At 43.7% G+C, this 19,963-nt stretch overlaps 1 protein-coding gene across 4 annotated transcripts in view; it reads right to left on the bottom strand.

Annotated features, from left to right (window-relative positions):
* The window catches only part of DIP2B (disco interacting protein 2 homolog B), a 63,201-nt gene extending 44,288 nt beyond the window's left edge, over positions 1–18,913 (bottom strand). For all 4 annotated transcript variants that reach the window (XM_030468112.1, XM_030468113.1, XM_030468115.1 and 1 more), the window contains exon 1: positions 18,663–18,913. In XM_030468112.1, the coding sequence (XP_030323972.1) occupies positions 18,663–18,750 (88 nt within the window). In that variant the 5' untranslated portion in view covers positions 18,751–18,913. The remainder of the gene's footprint in view (positions 1–18,662) is intronic.
* Between the last annotated feature and the right edge of the window lie 1,050 nt (positions 18,914–19,963).

Here is a 19,963-nt window from a genome sequence, read left to right as displayed (position 1 = left end):
GTCACACTGCATGGCAGCACCAGAATTACCTGCTTCCCAATGGAAAATGCTATTCCAAATCCTAGTGCTATTAGCTTGGTGACTGAGCATGATGAAACAAATAGGTAGCTTGATGAAAGTAGCAGGGGATCATTCCTCAAAGAAAAATCAACTTAAAAAAAAATAACCCATCAGCTGCAAGAATGAATTTCTCCAAACTAAAAAAGTGAGGCATCTCTGGTGACATTTCTCCCATGTGCTTCTTATCCTGGTGCTTCCAAAGAGGAAGTGCCAACTCTCTATTCATAAGGATGTCACTCCCATTTGACAGGAAAAAAAAAAAAACAGCAGGGAAAATGATGGCTGCTCAGGAGAGGAAAAATGATTTGTTTTTCCCAAAGCACTGAAATCTGAAACACAACCCAGAGTCATTTCACAGCAGTGCTTCCTCCAGGACAGCCACTATGAAACAGTATTAGTCACAGGACTAGGATTTCCCTACTTATAGGTAAAGCAATACAATTATTAATCTTTTACTCAGCCTCAAATTAGTGAGCAAAACCAGTAATTTGATTTGTGGGAACTCCTACCAGACTCCAGAAGTGAACCTGACAAAAAGACAGCAGGCAGACTCAGGGAGCAGTGAGGGAACTGGTTTTGGTTTTGCTATTTTTTTCTTTTAAGCCTGACTACTGGGAACCAAGGGAGCTTCTTAAATGACCTGAAACCTGCTCTGCACAAGGTAATTTAAAAGAAATCCACTTCCACCCCAACCACAGTGCTAACTTGAATATAGCTCTGGTTTTGTAATGGGGGGCTGCCCCACAGAGCAGAACCCTTGATACCCAGGAGCCTGTAGAGGCTCCTCTCAGCCAAGACCAGGCCATCTTTTCTGGATTGAAGAGTACAAACCACTCAAGCTGGTTGCAAGCTCAAGAAACCAGATTTAAATTGAAAGAGCAGAAGAAAAATGCTCTGTGGAGCATGGCATAAGAAGCAGATTTCAGGCTGTGAGCTCAGTACAGGCTGTGTTTAGCTTTCAGTTATGTTGACATCAGCAACCATGGCTTCTTGAGGAATTTCACTGCTAAGGAAACCATGCTGGCATGTCACCAGCAAGCCTCAGAAAACCCATTCTTCTGTCAGCTGCAATGCTCTTTACAAAAAAAAGATCATGCAAGGAAGGACTTGAGTTCAGGCTCTTTGGGCATGCTAAAGAAGAGGCAACGTCTGCTTCAGAAGCACTTTGTTCAGAGGCTGGAGAGCAGGATGTGGCAAGATCCTTCTTCTGAGAAAGCCTTTAAGCTGTGTGGAAGATGAAAATAATGAGCAAAACATACTGTGGCAGCAACCAGCCCAGCTCAACAATCCAGCTGCATGCTGCAAATCCACCCCAGCTACTGAACTTTGCTACTGCAATGGAAAATCCACAGCTCTTCCAGCACACCAATTCCTCCTAATTCTGCTCACTAATAGCTCTTTAAAGAAAACAGCACTCAATTTTTTGATAAAGTGGCCCTTGCTCTGTCTGACTTTTAAGTAAAAAAAACCCAAGCTATTATCATAAGGAGGAGGAAGAGTCAATCTCAATTTGCTGGCCTCATCATGCAGGATATCACAATATCAGACAGATTGTTCTGTGGATCCAAAACAGCAAGAGCCCAGCATGTGGATTCTTCTTGCCTTGTATCACTGCCTTCATAACAGATCTTCACAAAACCATGAGGAAAAATATCCATTCTACATTGACACCAGGGGATCTTGAACCTAAACAAACAGGCTTCAGAATAAAAAAAGATATTATTCAACAAGCTATCTCCAAAACCACAATTACTACTTAGAGCAAATTCTCCTACTGTGGCCTCTCTAAGGGTGCAACATCTTCTTTTCCAATTTAAATAAACTGAATTCTCAAATGTCTCACTTGTAGAGGGAAGGAAGTATGTAGAAATAAGTAGGATTATTTAAGAGCACATAGTCAGCAACTTGGCATAACAAATGAGAACAAAAGGTCCTATAAAAAAAGATGTTGCAGTTACAGATGTAATTTAGCTTGAAAAATTAAGTCTTTGACAGCAAATTAATACAGCAATTATTTATAGTATTGTATGTTTCCAAAATACTCTGGAATGCTTATTACAAAATTTGTCACTGCAACCTTGTTAAAAGCTGTTTGAGATCACATTTCTCCTCAAACATGCACAGAAGCAAACTCTCTATCAGAATATTTCCAAAATCTCAATTTTTCAGGAGTGAGAAAATAAAGCAAGCAATAACAGAAGAGTAATCACAACAAATGACCCCAAAACACCTTGCCTGAAATTCTCAGTGACTGGGGAAGTCAGGTCCCCGATAAAACAAAAAGCAGTGGATGCCACAAAGCTCTGGACAATCACTGCTTTGTTTGAACAACATCCACAATGTCTGCAGCAGCCTAGAGAGGTCGAGAAAACATCTCATCTGAATTCCTCCCTAGCTCTGGACTACCCAAGGCCTTCCTGAGCCAAAAGCTCAGGAAATTTGGGAGCACTCTGGGAGAAGTCAGCTCTCCCTGAGCCACCAGGCCAGGGCCCAGCTCTGATCCACACCCCAAACTCCCTTCTGGAAAGGCCAAGCTATCACCATGAGACAGATTAAAACCTATTAATCTCACAGACAGAAGCCTCGTGAAGAGCAAACTGGAGAGGTTCCAAGAGCACTGTCTCCACTTTAGGAGAGTGCAAAATAGGGCCTGGCCCTAACACAACCCATCTGACCCTTGTGCTATTAATGAGGCAGCTCTCTAACCACACACAGGAGCTCAAGAGCAATGAAAAAGGAAGCACTTCTTCCACTTGGCACCTGGCACATCAGAACAGCAAGCAGATACTGCTTGGCTGGATAAGCAAACACCTAAACACAATTACCTACAAATCGTTCTGCTTGATTCTGATGCTCCTGCACTGTGTTCCCATGAAGGCCAGAGACACTGGATACAGTGGAAACAAGCTCATTGTGCTTTATTTATAATAAAAAGGGAAATAAAACAAACATTTTCCTCCAGAAACCACAGGGTAGGTAAATAAAAAACTCCCCTTAGTAAATTCAGCGTTTAAGTATCAAAAGACAGAATTAGTGGTAAACAAATTCTTTTAAACAACAGATCGAGTGACCCAGCAAACACCAGCCAACTGGAAAGAAACATTAACTGGTAAAGAAAAACAGCCTCTGCTGGAGGCCAGGAAGCCAACTGCAATTCCCCTTTGCTGTTTTCCATCTTGAATCACAAATGCCAGATTTCAGGAGGCTCAAAGTGGGACTAGGTCAGGGCTCAGAGGGGCTCTGAAAAGCAGAAGCTCCTGCACAGCACTGATCAATAACTTGGTGAGCACATGCAGAACCACTGGGGCTGAAGGCAGCTGTGCAGCCAGATGGAAGAAAACAATCTTTAAATTGGTTCCAAATTATTTTCTGACCAAACTGATGAACCCAGAGAAAGTTGAAGGCACTTCCTTGTCACCTGTGCTGGCACTGCTTGCCTGCACGAAAGCAAAAGAGGGCTGGAGCTGAGGACAGGATGATTTTTGTCATGGCAAAATCATGTTGGGACTGAGAAGTTCAGCATCAGTGTCAGCAGAAGATGCGGTGGCAGAGAAGATGCCACTGAGGGTTTCTTTGAACCCCACCACTCCCCACAGAGCACAGCTGAATGCATCCAGGGTTGTCACTGGGGAGTGACAATCAGACTGCTCCCCACAGGCAAAAAAGTGTTGCTTGGATGGGACACAGAATTTGCCTGGCTGGACTTGAGCTGGAGAAAAAAAAAAACAAACAAACTGCTGGGTCTATTTTATGGTGAATTTTATGGCAAAGTTACTCACAGAACTGGATGAGCTTCTTAAAAGTATTTCAGTCATAAATCAAAATAAATAAAACCACTCTCCATATTGTAAGTTAATCAGAATGCTCTCTCAAGTTGTCCTCACATACACTACCACAGGGAAGAAAGCCTGACAAATCTGCTAAAAGCTTTAAAAAGCCTAAATTAAATATTAATATTCTGAAAATGATGAAGCCAGCATAAAAACACACGTCTGCTTTGCCACTCCAGTTCTCTATAGCCCAGAGCTAGAGATGAAAGACTTCTTGCAAACAGTGATGCCTTGATGGAATTATGAATAAAACAGAAAAAAATCCAAGCTATAGATGTACAGGTTGGGAACTGCAAGCTGTCTGAAAATGCAACACCCAGCAAAATGTATTCACAGTAAGCTAGTAACAACAGTTAATTGTTTTAATGGCAGCTAATGAAAGGCAGAGACAAAAGGTTATCAATACTGCATTTGCCTTACAGTTATGTTTTAGCATGATGAGAAAATCTTGTGCTAAAGATACAGTTGAGTCTTAGCAGCAACCTGGAATGACTTGCCAAAAGCTCCCAAAAAAAATCTTTTAATTGAATGATGGCATCAATTACTTAATTTTAATGAGAGTGAGATCATATTTTAATTTTTCACTCTGCAATAAACGTAAAGGTGACTGCATACTTTCCCTTAGCAATAGCCAATCTCCCTCACAGGTATAAGCAGAATTATTTCAAAAAAGAGACGAATCTCTATTGCTTTATTTCCCAGTAGCTCTTAATATGAACACCATTACCTTGTTTTTATTACTTTGCAAAACAACCATGTAAGGCCTCCAACTTCCTGATCCATAAGAGACACCCCAGGCTTTGAACTCCTTGGCTCTCACAGCCAAAAAAAAACCCTGAGGTGCTGGCTCACTTCTCTCTAGGCATGGACAGAGGAAAACTTCAGAATATCCAGCATTTCTGCTAGAGATGACAGCATAAAAGCACCTGGATACGAACCACCTCTTACTACACCTAATGGAGCCATAATCACTAGATATCAACCATTTCCAAGAGCACTGAAGTGTTTATAAAGCCAGTGTGTCAATGCAATAATATTAACAAGGAGATGCTTGTATCTTTTTGACAAAAAATTATATTCACAGCAGGCTTTGCTTTCAGCTACAAATATAACAGCCTTTTAAAAGCAAGCTGAAGCACCACAGATAGTACTACACAATTTAGGGAGACAGGGGGGAGCAGGAAGGGCTAAGGATGTGTTGACAGCAATAATTTAAGAGAAGATATTCTGCCAAGAAAGAGAAACTGAAGAATTGAAGTCCAAATAGAAAGCCTGCAATTAAGCAAGAGCTCTGAGAAAGGAGGAGTGAGGACAACAGGCACTGGTTTGGATGGCTGCCCTCCAATTTGTTCACTAAGACTCCATATGTTTCATATAAGTAAAATTTGTTCCTTGCTACGTAAAAGCTTTTAAGAGAAATGATGCTGATTGGGAAATAAAGCCACCACTTCTCTTCAGCACCCCTGATACAAGAGGGCAATTTCCTGCCTCAGAACTGGGCATTCTAGAAACACAACACAGCACTGCACAAAACCCACAGAAACCCAATAAATTCCTTGGGATATCCCAGCTCAGATCTTCCTCCCAAATAAAATGCTGACTTGCCTTTGCAGTGACAGCATCCATAAAAATATTTCCTGGGCTGCAGGACCTCAGACTCCATTCAGGAAAGCTTAGAGAGATGTTCCCTCCAGCCCTGGCTAATTCTGGTAGAGGAAGAAATAAGACAATTTCTCCTGCTCCCCCAAAGTCACTGGGGTAGATACCATCTCCCTGAAATCCAGAAAGAGACAGAAGCCACAAAGAAAGAGATAGAAGCCAGAAAGAGATAGAAGCCACAAACGTGCTCAAAACCTTTTCACCTTCATCACAGCTCTCTGAAGCATGATACCTGTATCAACTGTGCTGCCTGCAGAGCTGATTGAATATTTCATGTTAAAAGCTCTAAAAAGAAAAAAAAAACCCAAACAACAAAAAACTACCCCAGAAATGCAGTCTGCCAAAGCCAGCCACTCAACTACAGAGACAGAACAGTACCTAGCAGTCCTGCTGAGACTGGCACAACAGCTATAAATCACTACAAACCCTTTTTTTCATGCAAAGGGAAATGGCAGAGCAGGACAGATCTGAGAGTGTGCCCATTTCTAATTTGCTTGGTTGCACTGGTTGAAAATTGTTGTTTTATTTTGCTACTGGAGACTGCCTCACCTTTTTATTTCAGCAGACAGCAAGCTGAGAACGAGGAATTGGAGAGAAAGCAGCCATCAGGGTGACACCTCTCCCAGAGGTAAGGTAGCAGAGACCTGACCACTGGAGACATCTCCCTCCTTGTGATCAGAATGAAGTCACCTCTGGGCCCTGAGCAGCTCAGGGACAGACCGGTTCTGCAGAAAATCCTTTCCTCATGGTTAAGTTTCACCAGCTGGGGTAAGTGCTGCACTGACAGCCCCACAGGATGAAAATCCTGAGAACTGAGCACAAGATCTTAGCACTCAAACACAACAGCCAGGGCCTAAAGAGCAAATGTAGACTGTCATGCAAAAGTGTGCAATCATTTCCATGCGGCTGCCTTCATCTTCTTTACATCCGAGGCCAAGAAAGCCCCTGGGGCTGTTCTAGTGCCTAAATGGGCCCAGGTTTCCTTTAGTCTCTAACAAAGGCTTTAAGCAATTGGCAAGCTGCCCTAGCCTAGCTGCCTTCTTCCTTTTCATATGTGCCTCCATCCATAGATAACGCAGGGTGGCTTTGAATCTGCACCCTGCACAATCAGAGGTGAAGGATATCACAGGAAACTCAAGTCAGCTTTTCCCCTCCATGAGGTAACTCCCTGGAACAACCAGCACTGTCTTTTTCATTTACGTATCTAACAGTGTGTAACCCTGACATAGCAGACAATATGTTCAAAGCTCAAACATTAACTGGTTTTGTGAGTTAAGAAGAGAGATGCTGTCTGCAATTGCTGGGGGCAGAATGTGCTGAAGGAGCAGAAATCTACCTTTCAACTAGGAATCTATGAAAGAGCTTCAAACAATCCCTTTGAAACAATCCAACAACTGCCAGCTTACTCCAGTGTGACAATAACTCTTGGGAGACTTTGTGTTACATTTCACCCACAGAAAATTTAAGCTATTCCAAAGAGCTCTTCTTGATAGCAGAATCACAGAAAAAAGCAGCTCTTACATCTCCCCGGTCTCTCCACTTCCCTGTTCCTTTTATTCTTCCCTCCTTGGCCTATTCTGCAGTCTGTCCTCTCATGGTGTCAAGTATTCACCAGCAATACTGTTCAATTTTTTTAAGCCTGTCAGATCCTCCAGATCCCAAGCCAGACCCAGGAGCAGCTGTACCAGTGCAACTGAGGTTGTCACTTTGCACAGCAACAGCAGTAGAAGGCAGCAAACATGCTCCAAGCTGTCCCGTTGCCAGATCGTTCATAACCTGAAGCCAAACTCAATTCTAATAGGAGACTATTTACTCCTTCCCTAGTTCTCCATGCCAAGTCTTTCCTTTCATCCTTCTGCCCAAATAGTTCTGTCTCTGCTGGAAGAGGAGTGTGCCTGCAGTGCCATACAACATGTCTGTGTCTTTCACACCATTTTATTGTTCTGTAATTTTAAAGAAGAGAGCATGAGATGCAATTCTTTTCCTAAGAGAAGACGCCAAGTTGTGGCATCCTGCGAGGCAGAGAGAGTCCTGTCATCAGCATCCACCTTACTTTGTGCCCCCCTCCCTTGTTGCTTTGCTGAATCCATTTAGATCTCTAGAATGTGAAGAAAAGAAAGCATCACCTTTGCTACAGACTCAAGAGTCAGCCTCCATAAATAAGCCCCTGAAGAGCTGCCTGTACATGAATCTTTATTTCTACTTGGCTTTCCCCACTGGGTTCAATGAAAGAAACTTCCTCCTCATCCCAGAGCAAATAATGGGTTGAATATCATGAGCTGTCACACTGCCACCCTGATAAACTGAGAATTACTGCAGGTAAGTGTGTGTGAGACAAATCTCTACAACTCTCCTGAGCCAGAGGATCACATTTCATAGGCCACATACAAAGGCCAAAGCAGAGCAGTCACTACAAAAGAACAAGGCAAAGCAAATGGTAGAGGCTTGGGCAAGAACCAAAAAACAAACCCCAACCTCTGATAAAAAATCCTGGAATTAGTGACAGACCAGATGAGACCTCAGCCCCTCACTTTTATGGGAGCTACCACAGAAGAATTAAAATCTGAGCAGGGAGGAAGAAGAGTCCAACTTTCCTGTTTTCTGTAAGTGTAACCTGAAAAAAAGCTTTGTTCAGATTTATAAAAATTCTGCTTTTCCAATATGAATGAGGGAAGAAAGAGACACATGCTGCTAGGTAAGTAATTACTTAATAAAATACATGAGAGTAATCACAACACATCAAGTATGATTTTGCTAGGTCCAAATGCTTTCCTTTACAGCTTCCATGCTATAACACTACTAGAAGTGTTTTACCAAAGCTCTGTACAATGACCAAGGTTTGGATACACAAAAGCCAAACGGTAATTACATCTTCCTGTTTGTTGTTCTAGCCAGACATTTTTTTTAAAAGGCCTACTGCAAAAAGAACTGCCTTGAAAGCCTTCCAAGGCAACACCAGCTCCAGGGTTTTGTATTTTTCTGATTTTGAGGAAATACGACAACAGATAAACTGAGCTTTAGCACAGGCATCTGCATCACTGGTCAAAATTACTAAACCAACATTCTGAAGTCTTTAACACTAATGATGACAAGCCCTACATGATTTTTACATGCTGCAATTTTAAAACAGGACTTAACAAGTAAAGTGTATCAAATGCAGGAATAACTAAACAGAACAGCAATGTTTGTTCAAGGTTTCTAGGTGTGGCTGCAGCCAAGACATAATGGGATTATTTATATCTGACTCATTTGCTTTGTCTTCATCCATGATTCTCACTGTTTGGGACTAAATAAGTGATTTTTTTTTTCTTGGCCATCAGATTTATTTTTTTTTTACATTTATGACATACTCAAGAGGGACTCAATTTAAAGCAGGAAGGAGAAATTTCACAAGGATGACAGGTTTGTATCCACGTGTTCAATGGAACTGTCATAGTTTAACTTCAGATCACCTGAGCATGAAGAAGAAGATGGCAGCTCCCAGGACAGGGCTCTGACCATTTCCTAGTTGTCAAGATGCATATTTCTACAACTTTTTGTTTGTTATAGTGATAAGGTGCCCTCCCTCCTCTATGAAGCAGAGGGCTGAGTGTGAAAAGACCTCAGATCTGTGCCTGGTTCTGCTGCTGGTTTGTGTGACCCAGCAACTCACCTCACCTCTGTGCATCTCAGCTTCCTGTCTGTGAACTGAAAATAACAGTACTTCCCCCTTTTCACTGCAGCAACTTCCAAACCAAAACTGCGTAAGCGTGGAGGTTTTCGTTCCCATTACAATAAGAATTGTTCTTTTTTTTTTTTTTTTTTTTTTTAATTCACAAGGGATCACTTAAAAGTTTCTGCCCTAAGAATAAACACAGATCTCAGACTTAAAAAACATTTACATGAGCTCTTCACTATTATGAGATCTACTTTTTGCTAAAAGAGGGCAGTTTTCACCCGTCTTGTGTTGTTCAGTGTTTTTTTCAGGATTGTCAGAACAGCTTAAAAACACTGTACCAGAATAATTTATAATTAGGTTACCTATGCACAAACGCTTTCACTGCTCAGGAAAATGAAGTAGATGGTTCAGTATTTACTTAAGAAACAAAGCCTACATTCCTAAAAGTTTAACCAATTGCCCTCTCCATGTTGCCAAAGTTCACAGCTGTACAAAATGCAGAGCTGAGGCTCCTGTGCTCTCCAAGATGGCAAAGAGTGAGGTGCTAAGAGGTGTGAGTACCTTCAGCCAATCCTGCTGCCAAAGGTTCTGTTATGAAACGAGGTCTGTAGCTCTTGAGGACACACTGTAAGAATCTACACACCTTTCTCCAGCTGGGAGGCAGAGTACAAGTCATCTGAAGCAAAATTTTCAGCACCACTCCTCCTTTCCCATTGACCCACAGCACTGCAAGAAGCCCCTGCATTTATCCAACCAAACATCATCAGCACTTTGCTAGAACCACCCCATGGGACATTTAACCATCCTTTTTTTTTTTTTCCCATGCCAGAAATGGAACACCTTTAATAGGCATTTTCTGGTTGTATTCAATTAAGGGAAAAAACAAACAAACAAACAAAAGCATAGTTTAATAAGCTGCAGATCTGTTTATTCTTCTACCAGAACCGCTGAGGATCAAGGAGCTTTTATCTGCCTCTCAGATCACCTGACTCGGCTCTCCATCCCATGGTGAATAATCACAGGCTGGAATTTGCCCTGTCATCTTCCCAGCTCTTCAGAGGAACTCTCCTTCTCCTTACCACAGTGACAATGCACATTGTGAGCAGGAATGTCAGCTGCTGATATGCAGCACAAAAGCCTGCTGGCCACCTACAGTGACTTCTTGACAGAAAGGCAGAGAGTGACCTTTTGCAACCATTTGTTAGCTTTGCTCATACCTCTCTCTGGAAAGCAAGCAGAAAATCTCAAAGCCTCTTTCCCCTCCTCAGGGTTGCTCTTGGCTGGTCAGTTTATCAGTCTGATTATTTTCCAGAGAAGCACCCAAAGGTTCTGCAGTAATTACAGTGAAAGGTGATGATGAAGAGCAAGCACCAGGCAAAGAAAACTTACTGGGACATCTACACTGCCATCCATGGCAGTGAGCACATCACAGTCCTGCCAGAAAAGGTTCTTTATATTGAAAAGGCTCAAGACTCATCAGCACTGTAAATGAAGAGCTGTTTCCTTAAAGGTGGGACAGCAGGGAACACAAAACCTCCTTTTACACAACCTCACTTGGCTTCTCTTTCTGGAACAGTGGCTGTGCAGCTATGGAACTGAGTCACACACAGGGACAGCACCTGAAACCACCTCTTGCAGCTCTCAACACCATCTGCTCTGCTATTCCCTCTTTAGATCATAACCTTCCAATTTATGGCCAACCAGATGCCCCACCACAACTCATCCTGCCACCCTGGCCAGCCCTGCCTGCTCCCAGCAGCACAGCTCACCCACAGCCCAGGCTCCCAGCAGCTACAGCTATAGCTCAGATGGAAAATTATCAGTGGGAAAACACTTCTTCTTCTTCCCTTCCTGTAATGAAATTCAGCAGCTCGGGAGGAGGAGCTGGAAGTTAGCAGATGATGACCAATTCCCAACAGAGCAGGGAGCTTTGTCTGCCTGGAGCTGCAATGGCCATGAGGTCTTCCCTCCGTGCAGGGAGAAAGCAGAACTTCCTCTAGCAAGGTATCTGTGCAGCTCTCAGAGAAACTGATTCTAAGCTTCTATCAGAACACTATTATAAGCTTGTATTAGAACACAAACATTGCTATTCCTCCTAAGTTTTCTTGGTACAAGGTGAGCTGCAATCTAGAAATACAGCCACTAACTCTTCTTCTTTCCCACTTATGCTTCATTTCCAATAGGAGGATGGTTTAAGTTCTCAAACTCCTTTAGGGCTACAATACTGAACCATATCCCTGTTAAGAGCACAAGACAGGAAAAACATTCCAAACAATTCTTTTCCACCACTGCACTTCAGACCTGGTGTCTGACATTAGTCCTGATCCCAGAGGCAAAATGGGAGTGCTTTATCCACCAAGTCAAGCAGCTCCCACAGCTATAGCCATCCTAAATGGAATGCATTATTCCTGCATTAAAACATATGTTTTTCAAGGCAGTCAGCCATCCGGCTGTTCTGAGACAGAGATTACAGAAGACCTAATTTTATCAGGCAGGGATACAATTCTCCTGGTTGTTTCTGCTCCCTAGGGACACAGAGCTAGTGAAAGCAGGTTGCCCGACTGCTAGGGAACAATTCTGAGGCTCAGTTGCTGATCACTCAAGCAGTAACTCACATCCTGGGTTCCCAAAATATATTAATGTATGCCCTGTGGGCTCCGTGGGCTCCCATCCCCATGGAATCCAAAGTCCAGAAAGACCTAGTTCATATCAGCAGTTCTCAAGTCAACAAGAATTAGAAAAAGTTTATGTTGGCAGAGAAGTGCTAAAACTTTAAGCATGCTTTTTTCCCCCCCTTTTTTTTTCTCTTAATCAGCTTAAGTTACACTAAATACAACAGGGTGTTTGCTCACAAGAGCTACAAGGAGAGTTAAGTTACTCCTACATTGACTACCTTTGATAAAAAGAACCTCTGCTGCTTGTGGGTATTCTAAGTAGCATTTCAGAAACTCTCAGCTCTTGAAGTCTGAAAAATTGCAAGCTGAAATATGCATTGTACTCAAAAAATACCCAGGCAAGAATAACAGCCTAGCACTGACAAGCATTATTTGGAATGAGAAATACAGGTGTGAGGCTTTTCCCAAGACTTTACATCAAAATGAAAAGGGAAAAAGCAGCAGCAGATGGAACACTGCTGCCTGCAGAGCATCCATTAGCTATAAATCACTGCTTCCTCACACGTGGTGCAAATTTAAGAGTCTTCCACTCTAATTAATAGAACGAGACACCCTGGCCTGATGACCCTTCCCTGATTTCATAACCTCTAAGAAAAAGTATTGATAGGATCAACCTCAACAGAGAAATGCTTCAATCCCTCTCTCTCTTAATCCAGGACCAAAAAGTAACTGAGCAGCTCACAGAGAGAGTCAGGAAATGCTTCTTATAACTGAGACACACAGTTTAGAGAAAACTGTATTAAGAATTTATCTGAACATTGTATTTGAAACAAATGAAAACAGGATACTACTCAGCTTCTGCTTGCACCTCTGGGACTTCTCACCATTAGTTCACTCTTTGGCTTCTGAAACTTCCCACTGAATAAACATGATAAATCCAATGAATAGAAAGCTTCATGACAAAAAGTAATCAGAGAGAGGGAATCAGGAAGGAACCCATCACCCTTTCCACAACATACTGATGAACTAGGAACACGAGGGGTCCTCTGCATGCATACTTTCCTATGAAGCTCCAAGCACTGTCTACTTAAATACACTTCTGAAAAACCAGCAATCCAGCTCCATGCAGTTATGCTATGGACCATCCATCACATTTACTGCTTAATATTTCATGCTACAGAATTTAAAATAGAAAAGTGAAAATCAGTTATCTAGGACACGAGAAAGAGAACGCCAAATGTGGCCTTAGAGCAGATGTGTCAGGCTCACAGGTCTGATTTAACATATCCAGCTGAAACTGCAAATATCACCCACACTGGAAGTAGTAAGAATCATAAAAGACAAACCAGGAATCATTGCTACCAGATGTTCTCTCCACCCAACTGAAGAAAACTGGTTCTAACTCTAGCAAAGCTTCAGAGAGGAGGTGGCAGACTCTTTAAAGCCTCTAATCTCCTCCTCTCCCCAAGGCAAAGGGTCAGAGCTCTACCTTTTAAAAATAGACCCAAACTTGCTCCTCATTTCATAAGTACAAAAGGGACAACACAAAAATACACACATTCTTTAACTCCCCTGGTTACTCTTTATTGTACCAGCCTGGATGCTCCAAAAACCCTCCCTTTTCTTTACTATGTTTTCATGCTTCAGTCATGTGCCAACAGTAAAATCTACTCCCACTCAGAGTTGCCAAAATATTTCTTTTAGTATTTGTGTTTATCTCACTCTCCCCAAACCACTAATCATTCCAATCATTCTGTTTTGACCATCTGCATAGTAGAAATTTGTGATCATCTTACAGACCCTTCTGCTGGGTGCACTGATAACAGATTTGTTACTTTGCTCCTCTTGATCATGACTTGAGCTTCATTTCCTTTTCCTGTGAGACACAGCCATGCGAGGAACCCACGTGCTACCATGCTTGCATCACTTTTTTCCTGGGTTGTAAGGCTTAAGAAAATAGAGTATCATGTGAAGGCTCTTATCAGGAACTCTGTAAATCCAAAAAAGGAAGGAATTATCATCTCAGAATTTGAGTCAACAGCTCCCTGTGACATGCTCCTGGTTTTTTATGCATTTCAAAGCACTTCCTCAGAACTGCACCTTTGTTGGCAGCATACAGAAAGCCTGTGTCAAAGCCCCACACACAGATTTCTCAGCAGATTTGGACCCCATCAGCTGTTACTCCTGCAGGGAAATTAAGGAAGCAGCATTAAAGCTTTCCCATTACTACTTTAGCCTAATGCAAGGCTTGTGGGTGAGATGCTGCATAAATGCACAAAAACCACCTGTATGTCCTGCTAGCTACAAGAGGATCAGATCCAGCTTGCTTATATTCATAAGCTCTTCAGCTTTCCCTGTGCTACAGCCACAATTCCTCTTTGGATGGAAGGGAAGAAACTGAAGTGAAACCTTTCTGCTCACTCAGCAAACCCCACACAAACAGCCTTTACTTGGACAATTACTTCCTCTGACTCTAATCAATTCAAACACTGCACTTCAGCTACTTAATCTATAAAAAGAGCCTCACCTACTTCGATAGGTGCTTGGCAATCAAAAGGATGGAATCCAAAATGCCCAATTTTTGAAGGAACAGAAAAATACTGTGATTCCATAGGACATTTTCAAGCCAAATAAAATAAAGACTCTACCCACTTGCTTGAGTCAACATGTTTTCTTCCAGTAAGGTTCTATCCTATTTGGCTGCCCTTCAGTTCTGGGTTTCAACTGTTTTGCTGATACTACTTTTTCCACACATGCCACCAACCTTGCTATTTCTTCAGCTTCTGTTCTGAAAATGCTAATACAAAGCCTTCCTCTGCAGACAGAGCCTCAGATCTTCAATAAGAGACAATCAGCTTTAAAAGGAACAAACACAGGTGCATGAAGCCATTCACAGAAACACCCACACAAAATCACAAACCAGACAGCTAAATGTATGTTTAACTAGAAAAGTAAACAGAAACCAGCTCCTTCTGTACATGAGGCAAGAGCAATGATATGATAACCCTGTCAAACAACCCAGAAGTGACTGAAATTATGTTCAAGACCTGAACTGCAAACAGGGGAATTCCTCATCACTGCCACGTTGAGTTCCCCCTCCCCTTACCTCCTACTTTCATAGATACCACAAGCTGAAGCTCACTCCTCTAGCATCCCTTTCCTAGTTAAAAACATCAGACAAGGTAGAAACCACAGTCAAACAAAGACCAGGAGCAAAGGAAGCTCTTCATGTGTGCACTGAACCCTCCTGGAGACAAACTGGCATGGACAGTGCAGCTGGGAGAGAGCTGCTTCCAGGGCAAAAAGCCCTTTGCACTGGAGGAAACAAACCCACTGAATGAGTTTCATGACAACCTTTGAACCTGACCATTCCAGGGCTTCTCAGCTCTATCAGCTTAGCTGTGATGAGGTTAATGTGAGAGGAGCTGCTGGAAAATTTCACTCAAAGTATATATATTTATATATAAGAGCACCTAAGATAACCCCCAGCTGAAGTGCTTTAATACTTCGTCCGACTTTGGGATGGAATTTAGACATTTACCTTGTTCTGAGAACTTATCAGCACACACTGCAAACATTGTATCTGCTACATGATGCTGTTTCTTAAAAAGTCACCTTCACACACAGCAGCAGGTCAACCCCCCAGGTGTAAAACTGAGCTGCCATATTTACAGAAAAATGAACCTGGGGGTAAAAGTCTTCTTTAAAGTTAATATCCCTGGCACTTTTAGTCATGAAAAAGCAGCAGATGCAAATATGAAAACAGCCCTCGCCATCATTAGTGATGCATGATGTGGGTGTCACTGACAAATGATGAAAAGCACAAGAAAGAAAAAAAAACAAAAAAACCTCACAAAAGTGAGAAGAGAAGGAAAACAGGAATAAAAAGCAGGTTCCAGGTTCCACACAGTTCAATGACCCAGTTCACAGTCATTGTTATTTAACATTTTGACTTGGAGGCAATGACACTGATCCCTTCTGCAAGGGGATGAGATGTGTCAGTGAAGTGTGATGCTCAAGATTTGGGTATAATGTACCTCACCATGACAGAAGACAATTAATTTCTTACCTACACTTAGAAACAAATCAGAGAATCCATTATACTCAAACCAATCACTGAGGCCAAGTAAAGATGCAAAATAAGACTGGGGGGGGAAAAAAAAAAAGCAATTTTTGCTGATCAATTAACAATCACTGCTTCCTGAAACACATCCCACTTTTTGCTCAGACATCTTAAGTGTACTCAGGAATGAAACTGTTACTTCTGTCCTGACCACAAGGCTCAGTAAGGAATAATCCAGGGATGACAGAGGTATAATTAGTCCTGTTGCTCTGTCCGCACAGATTGTTCCTGAAGAAAGTCTCCTGGCTCTTCAGTGCAAACTCTGATTTCTATTTTAAGCATACATTAAACTAATCCTGCTCCACTTTGCATCCTGCTTGCTGACACTGCACCTTTCACAACCATAACACTAGATAAAATTTTAATACCATATTTCCCCTATATTGTTATAAATCTCTGCCCTGTGGTGGGCAGTGATAATGCAGTCCTGCAAAAAGCTCCCCGTGCAGCTCAGCACACACAACTTGTTTGTGCTCCCAGCCTGAAGCCTCCTGCATCTGAAGCCATCTTCAAACAGTGTTGGGGTGCTCCCCCCCCAAAGATCAAGGACAGAGCAACCTCCCAGCTCCTGCTGTCAGGGATCCCAGGCTGGTGGTATGAACTCACCACAGATGCACATCTTCTCCTGTTGCAAAAAGTGAGGTGGTTCTTACCCAGAAATCCGAGAGAAACATTTACATAGCAAACAGTCAAGCTTGGAAACAAATAAAGCTGCAACAAGAGGCTGGGAAAAGAAAGACTCGAGTGTTCTTATCTGAGCACCAGCTCATCAGTTAAAGCACTACTGCCATTTTTAATAAAATGCTTCTATTCAATATTGTTTACTATAAAGAGTCCATAGTTACATTCAGTTGAACAATGCCCACATACGCCTTCAAATCTTCAAGCCTAAGCCTCAAACTAGGGCGTATTTTTCAAGAACTATACAATGATTTTACCTCACTGACTCACTCAGCTCCTTTACAGGTCAGACCTAAGTTATCTCAGCAACAGGATACCATGAAATGTGGTTCCAAGAGCTTGGGGACACAGTCACACAAAATTCTTTGCACTTAAAGAGCTTTTAGACAGAAAAGGGGATGTGCACCAACAAACCCGTAATATAGATATTGTGAAATCTGAGTTTTAAGGGGCAGTGAATTTAATATTCAGAGAATTACTTACATAACAGAGAAAACTTCACTCTAACACTGAAGTTTAAGATATTAGAAAAGCTTGTTAAGGATCAGCATGATGTCACAGCCACTCATTCTAGCAAAGGGATTCAATTATTCTCAGGTCTGCAGTATGATCTGTCACAGGGTCAAACTACAATAAGCTTTCAGGATCACAAGAAACAAGGCCCAGGAAATAAAAGCAAATTATTAAAACAACAAACAAATTCTTAAAAAAAAAAAATATTTCAAATTACGTTTTGAGCAACACAAGGGAATGTTCTTCAGTTCTTTGTTATCATGGAGTACCAAAAACCAAACACCAGACAGCATTATCACTTTAGTTAAATGTTTGCAGAAAGTGTATCTGAAAAAATCTGACATAAAAACCAAAACCAGCTAACATTAAAAGTTTAACTACAAACAACCTGTGTTAGGAAAGCACTACCATGGCAAAATGGGGCAAAAAACCCAGCACAGTGTATCCATGCAGGCAGTGGGGGTTGACAGCACCCAGCTCAGTGAATGAATTCCTAATCTTCAAAAGAGTAAACACAGCTCCTTTATCCACTCTGTGTGCTGAGACAGAGCAAAGAAAGATGTTACTGCAACTGGATTTTTCATACGTTTGAATACTGATTATTGCATCCATGCAGGAAGCCCTCCTGAGAAGCCAGTGATCATGGCATCGAGTTCTTTACCCTGATGGAGGGACAAAATTTAAAGGGATGCAAAACAGAGCTACCTGCTCTGCAGCCTTCAGCCTCTACCTCAGATTCATCCCTCACCCTCCGGCTTCACACGGGAACTTTACAACAAAGCTATATTGAGAACAGCATATTAAGGACCAGGAAACAAAGGCATACCCATGCAAAAAAAAAAAAAAAAAAAGGAAAAAAAAAAAAAGGAAAAAAAGCGCATGCTCTGTCCCGATTATGGCTACGCAAAAGAACTTACTCAGAAAGTGGGAAGAACACCGGGTATGTCTTCATTATGTACCCAAAGTTCCTTGCCTCCCCCACCCCTGGACCACTGGCTGCCCCCAGCGTCCCTCCCTCCCACTCCGCATCCTTAGCTCAGAAACTACAGAAAAAAGGGCCACAGGAAGAACAGACTTCCAAGGAGGGGGGGTGGGGGGGGAAACACCTCCGACGGGCAAAAAAAAAAAATAAAATAAAAGGGTCACCCCAGGGTGAGGCTGCAGATCCCCCTCACACACCACTCATCCCCGGGTGTCCCCCCCAGCCACAAGCCCAGCCCGCAGGGGGGGGGGCTTCCACCCCCCGCCACACAGGGAACCCCCAGGACTCGTTCACCCCCACCCCTCCCTCAGCCCCGGCCCCCTCACACGGAGCCCCCCGGACTCCTCACAGACTCGGGGCCTCCTCTCCCCTCACAATCCCGCGTCAGAGCTCACTCCCCTCACACGGAGGATCCCCCAGCCCGGGCCACGGGAGGCCGTGGCGGACGGGACGTCGCCCCCGAAGGGAGGGGAGGGGAGAGGAGGGGAAAGGAGGGCAGGGCAGGGCAGGGCCGGGCAGGAGGGATCCCGGCGCTCCTCACCTTCAGAGAGCTCCAGCTCCAGCTCGGCCAGCTGCTCGCGGACCTCGCGGGGCAGCGAGGAAACACCCGAGGCCGCCGTCTCGGCCATGGCGGGCGAAAAAGGAAAGAAGGAAGGAAGGGGAAAAGGGAAGACAGGTCCGGCAGCCGGTTCGGAGCGGCTCCGGCTCAGCGCCGGGGGCTCCGGATCGCGGGCGCAGCGGGAGCGGCCGCCACCTCCGCCATCGCTGAGCCCCAGCGCCGCCGTCACGTGACGGGGCGGTGCGCCCGCCTCGCCTCAGCAGCGCCGCCGCCGCGCGCCCCCTGGCGGCCCCGGCCCTGCCGCTCCCCCCTCTGCTCCGGATTCGCTCCGGAGTCAATGTTGAGATCCGCTTTTCCACCGCCTGTAACGTTGCGGAGAGGCCTGAAGGAGCCTGACAGGGAGGGTTGAGGACAGGCGAAGCGGGACAACGAGCTCCTGGGCTCCCCTCAGCGTGGAACGCCGCTTCCCGCCCTCCCCGCGGCGCGAGCCGCATCCCCTCAGGGGCCGCCGGCGCCGCCCGCTCCTTTGGAAGCGCCTGAGGGGAAGAAGGGACCCGATTGCTGGAGGGGTGAGGCCACCCCCAGGGCCCTTGAACTTGCATCTGAAAACACCTGATAAAAGAACCCCCACACGCGTTCGCTGCTCGCCCTGCTCAAGAAATTTTACCTCAGAGGCGGCTGCTCAGGGAAGGCGGGAGGAAGGTGCCTGTGAGAGCTCCGTGACAAGAGTAAGGCTTCGTCTCACTGTCATTTCAGTTCCCTAAAAGAACCCCCAGTTCTACCAAACCCCACCCCTTAGGAGGAATAATGGGGGAAAACCCAAAGGTCAGGGTCCCAAAGAGAGCAAAGCAGGCGCTGAGGTAGCTGCAAGCTGGACAAGGTCAAGGTGAGGTATCCAGAGGAAGAGAGACCCTTTGAACAGCACAATAGGAATTAAGAGTCCGAGTTTGGGGGTTTTTTTGTAGGGTATGGTTTTTGGTTTGGGTTAGGTTTGGGGTTTTTTTGTCTTTTAAATCAGCTTTATTTTTCTAACTGTTATTTCAATTTCCCATAGCACCTTGGCAATGTCAAAAACAAATACAAATACATGTATTATCATTTTAACATTTAAAGCATAAACCTACTTTACACAAATTTTGTTTTGGACAGTTTTGACAACAGGAATATATCAGAACAGACAAAATATAGAAGCCAGATAGGTTGCTTTTTTTCTCTTTTCACTGAAGCCCTACCACTTTGAAGAGAGATCATAAATGCCAAGGGGAAGCTGGATTCATCCGGGA

The sequence above is a fragment of the Calypte anna genome, chromosome 33 (assembly GCF_003957555.1).
Source record: "Calypte anna isolate BGI_N300 chromosome 33, bCalAnn1_v1.p, whole genome shotgun sequence".
Classification (NCBI taxonomy): domain Eukaryota; kingdom Metazoa; phylum Chordata; class Aves; order Apodiformes; family Trochilidae; genus Calypte; species Calypte anna.
The sequence above is the reverse complement of the archived record's forward strand: the minus strand, read 5'-3'. Positions and strand labels throughout refer to the sequence as shown.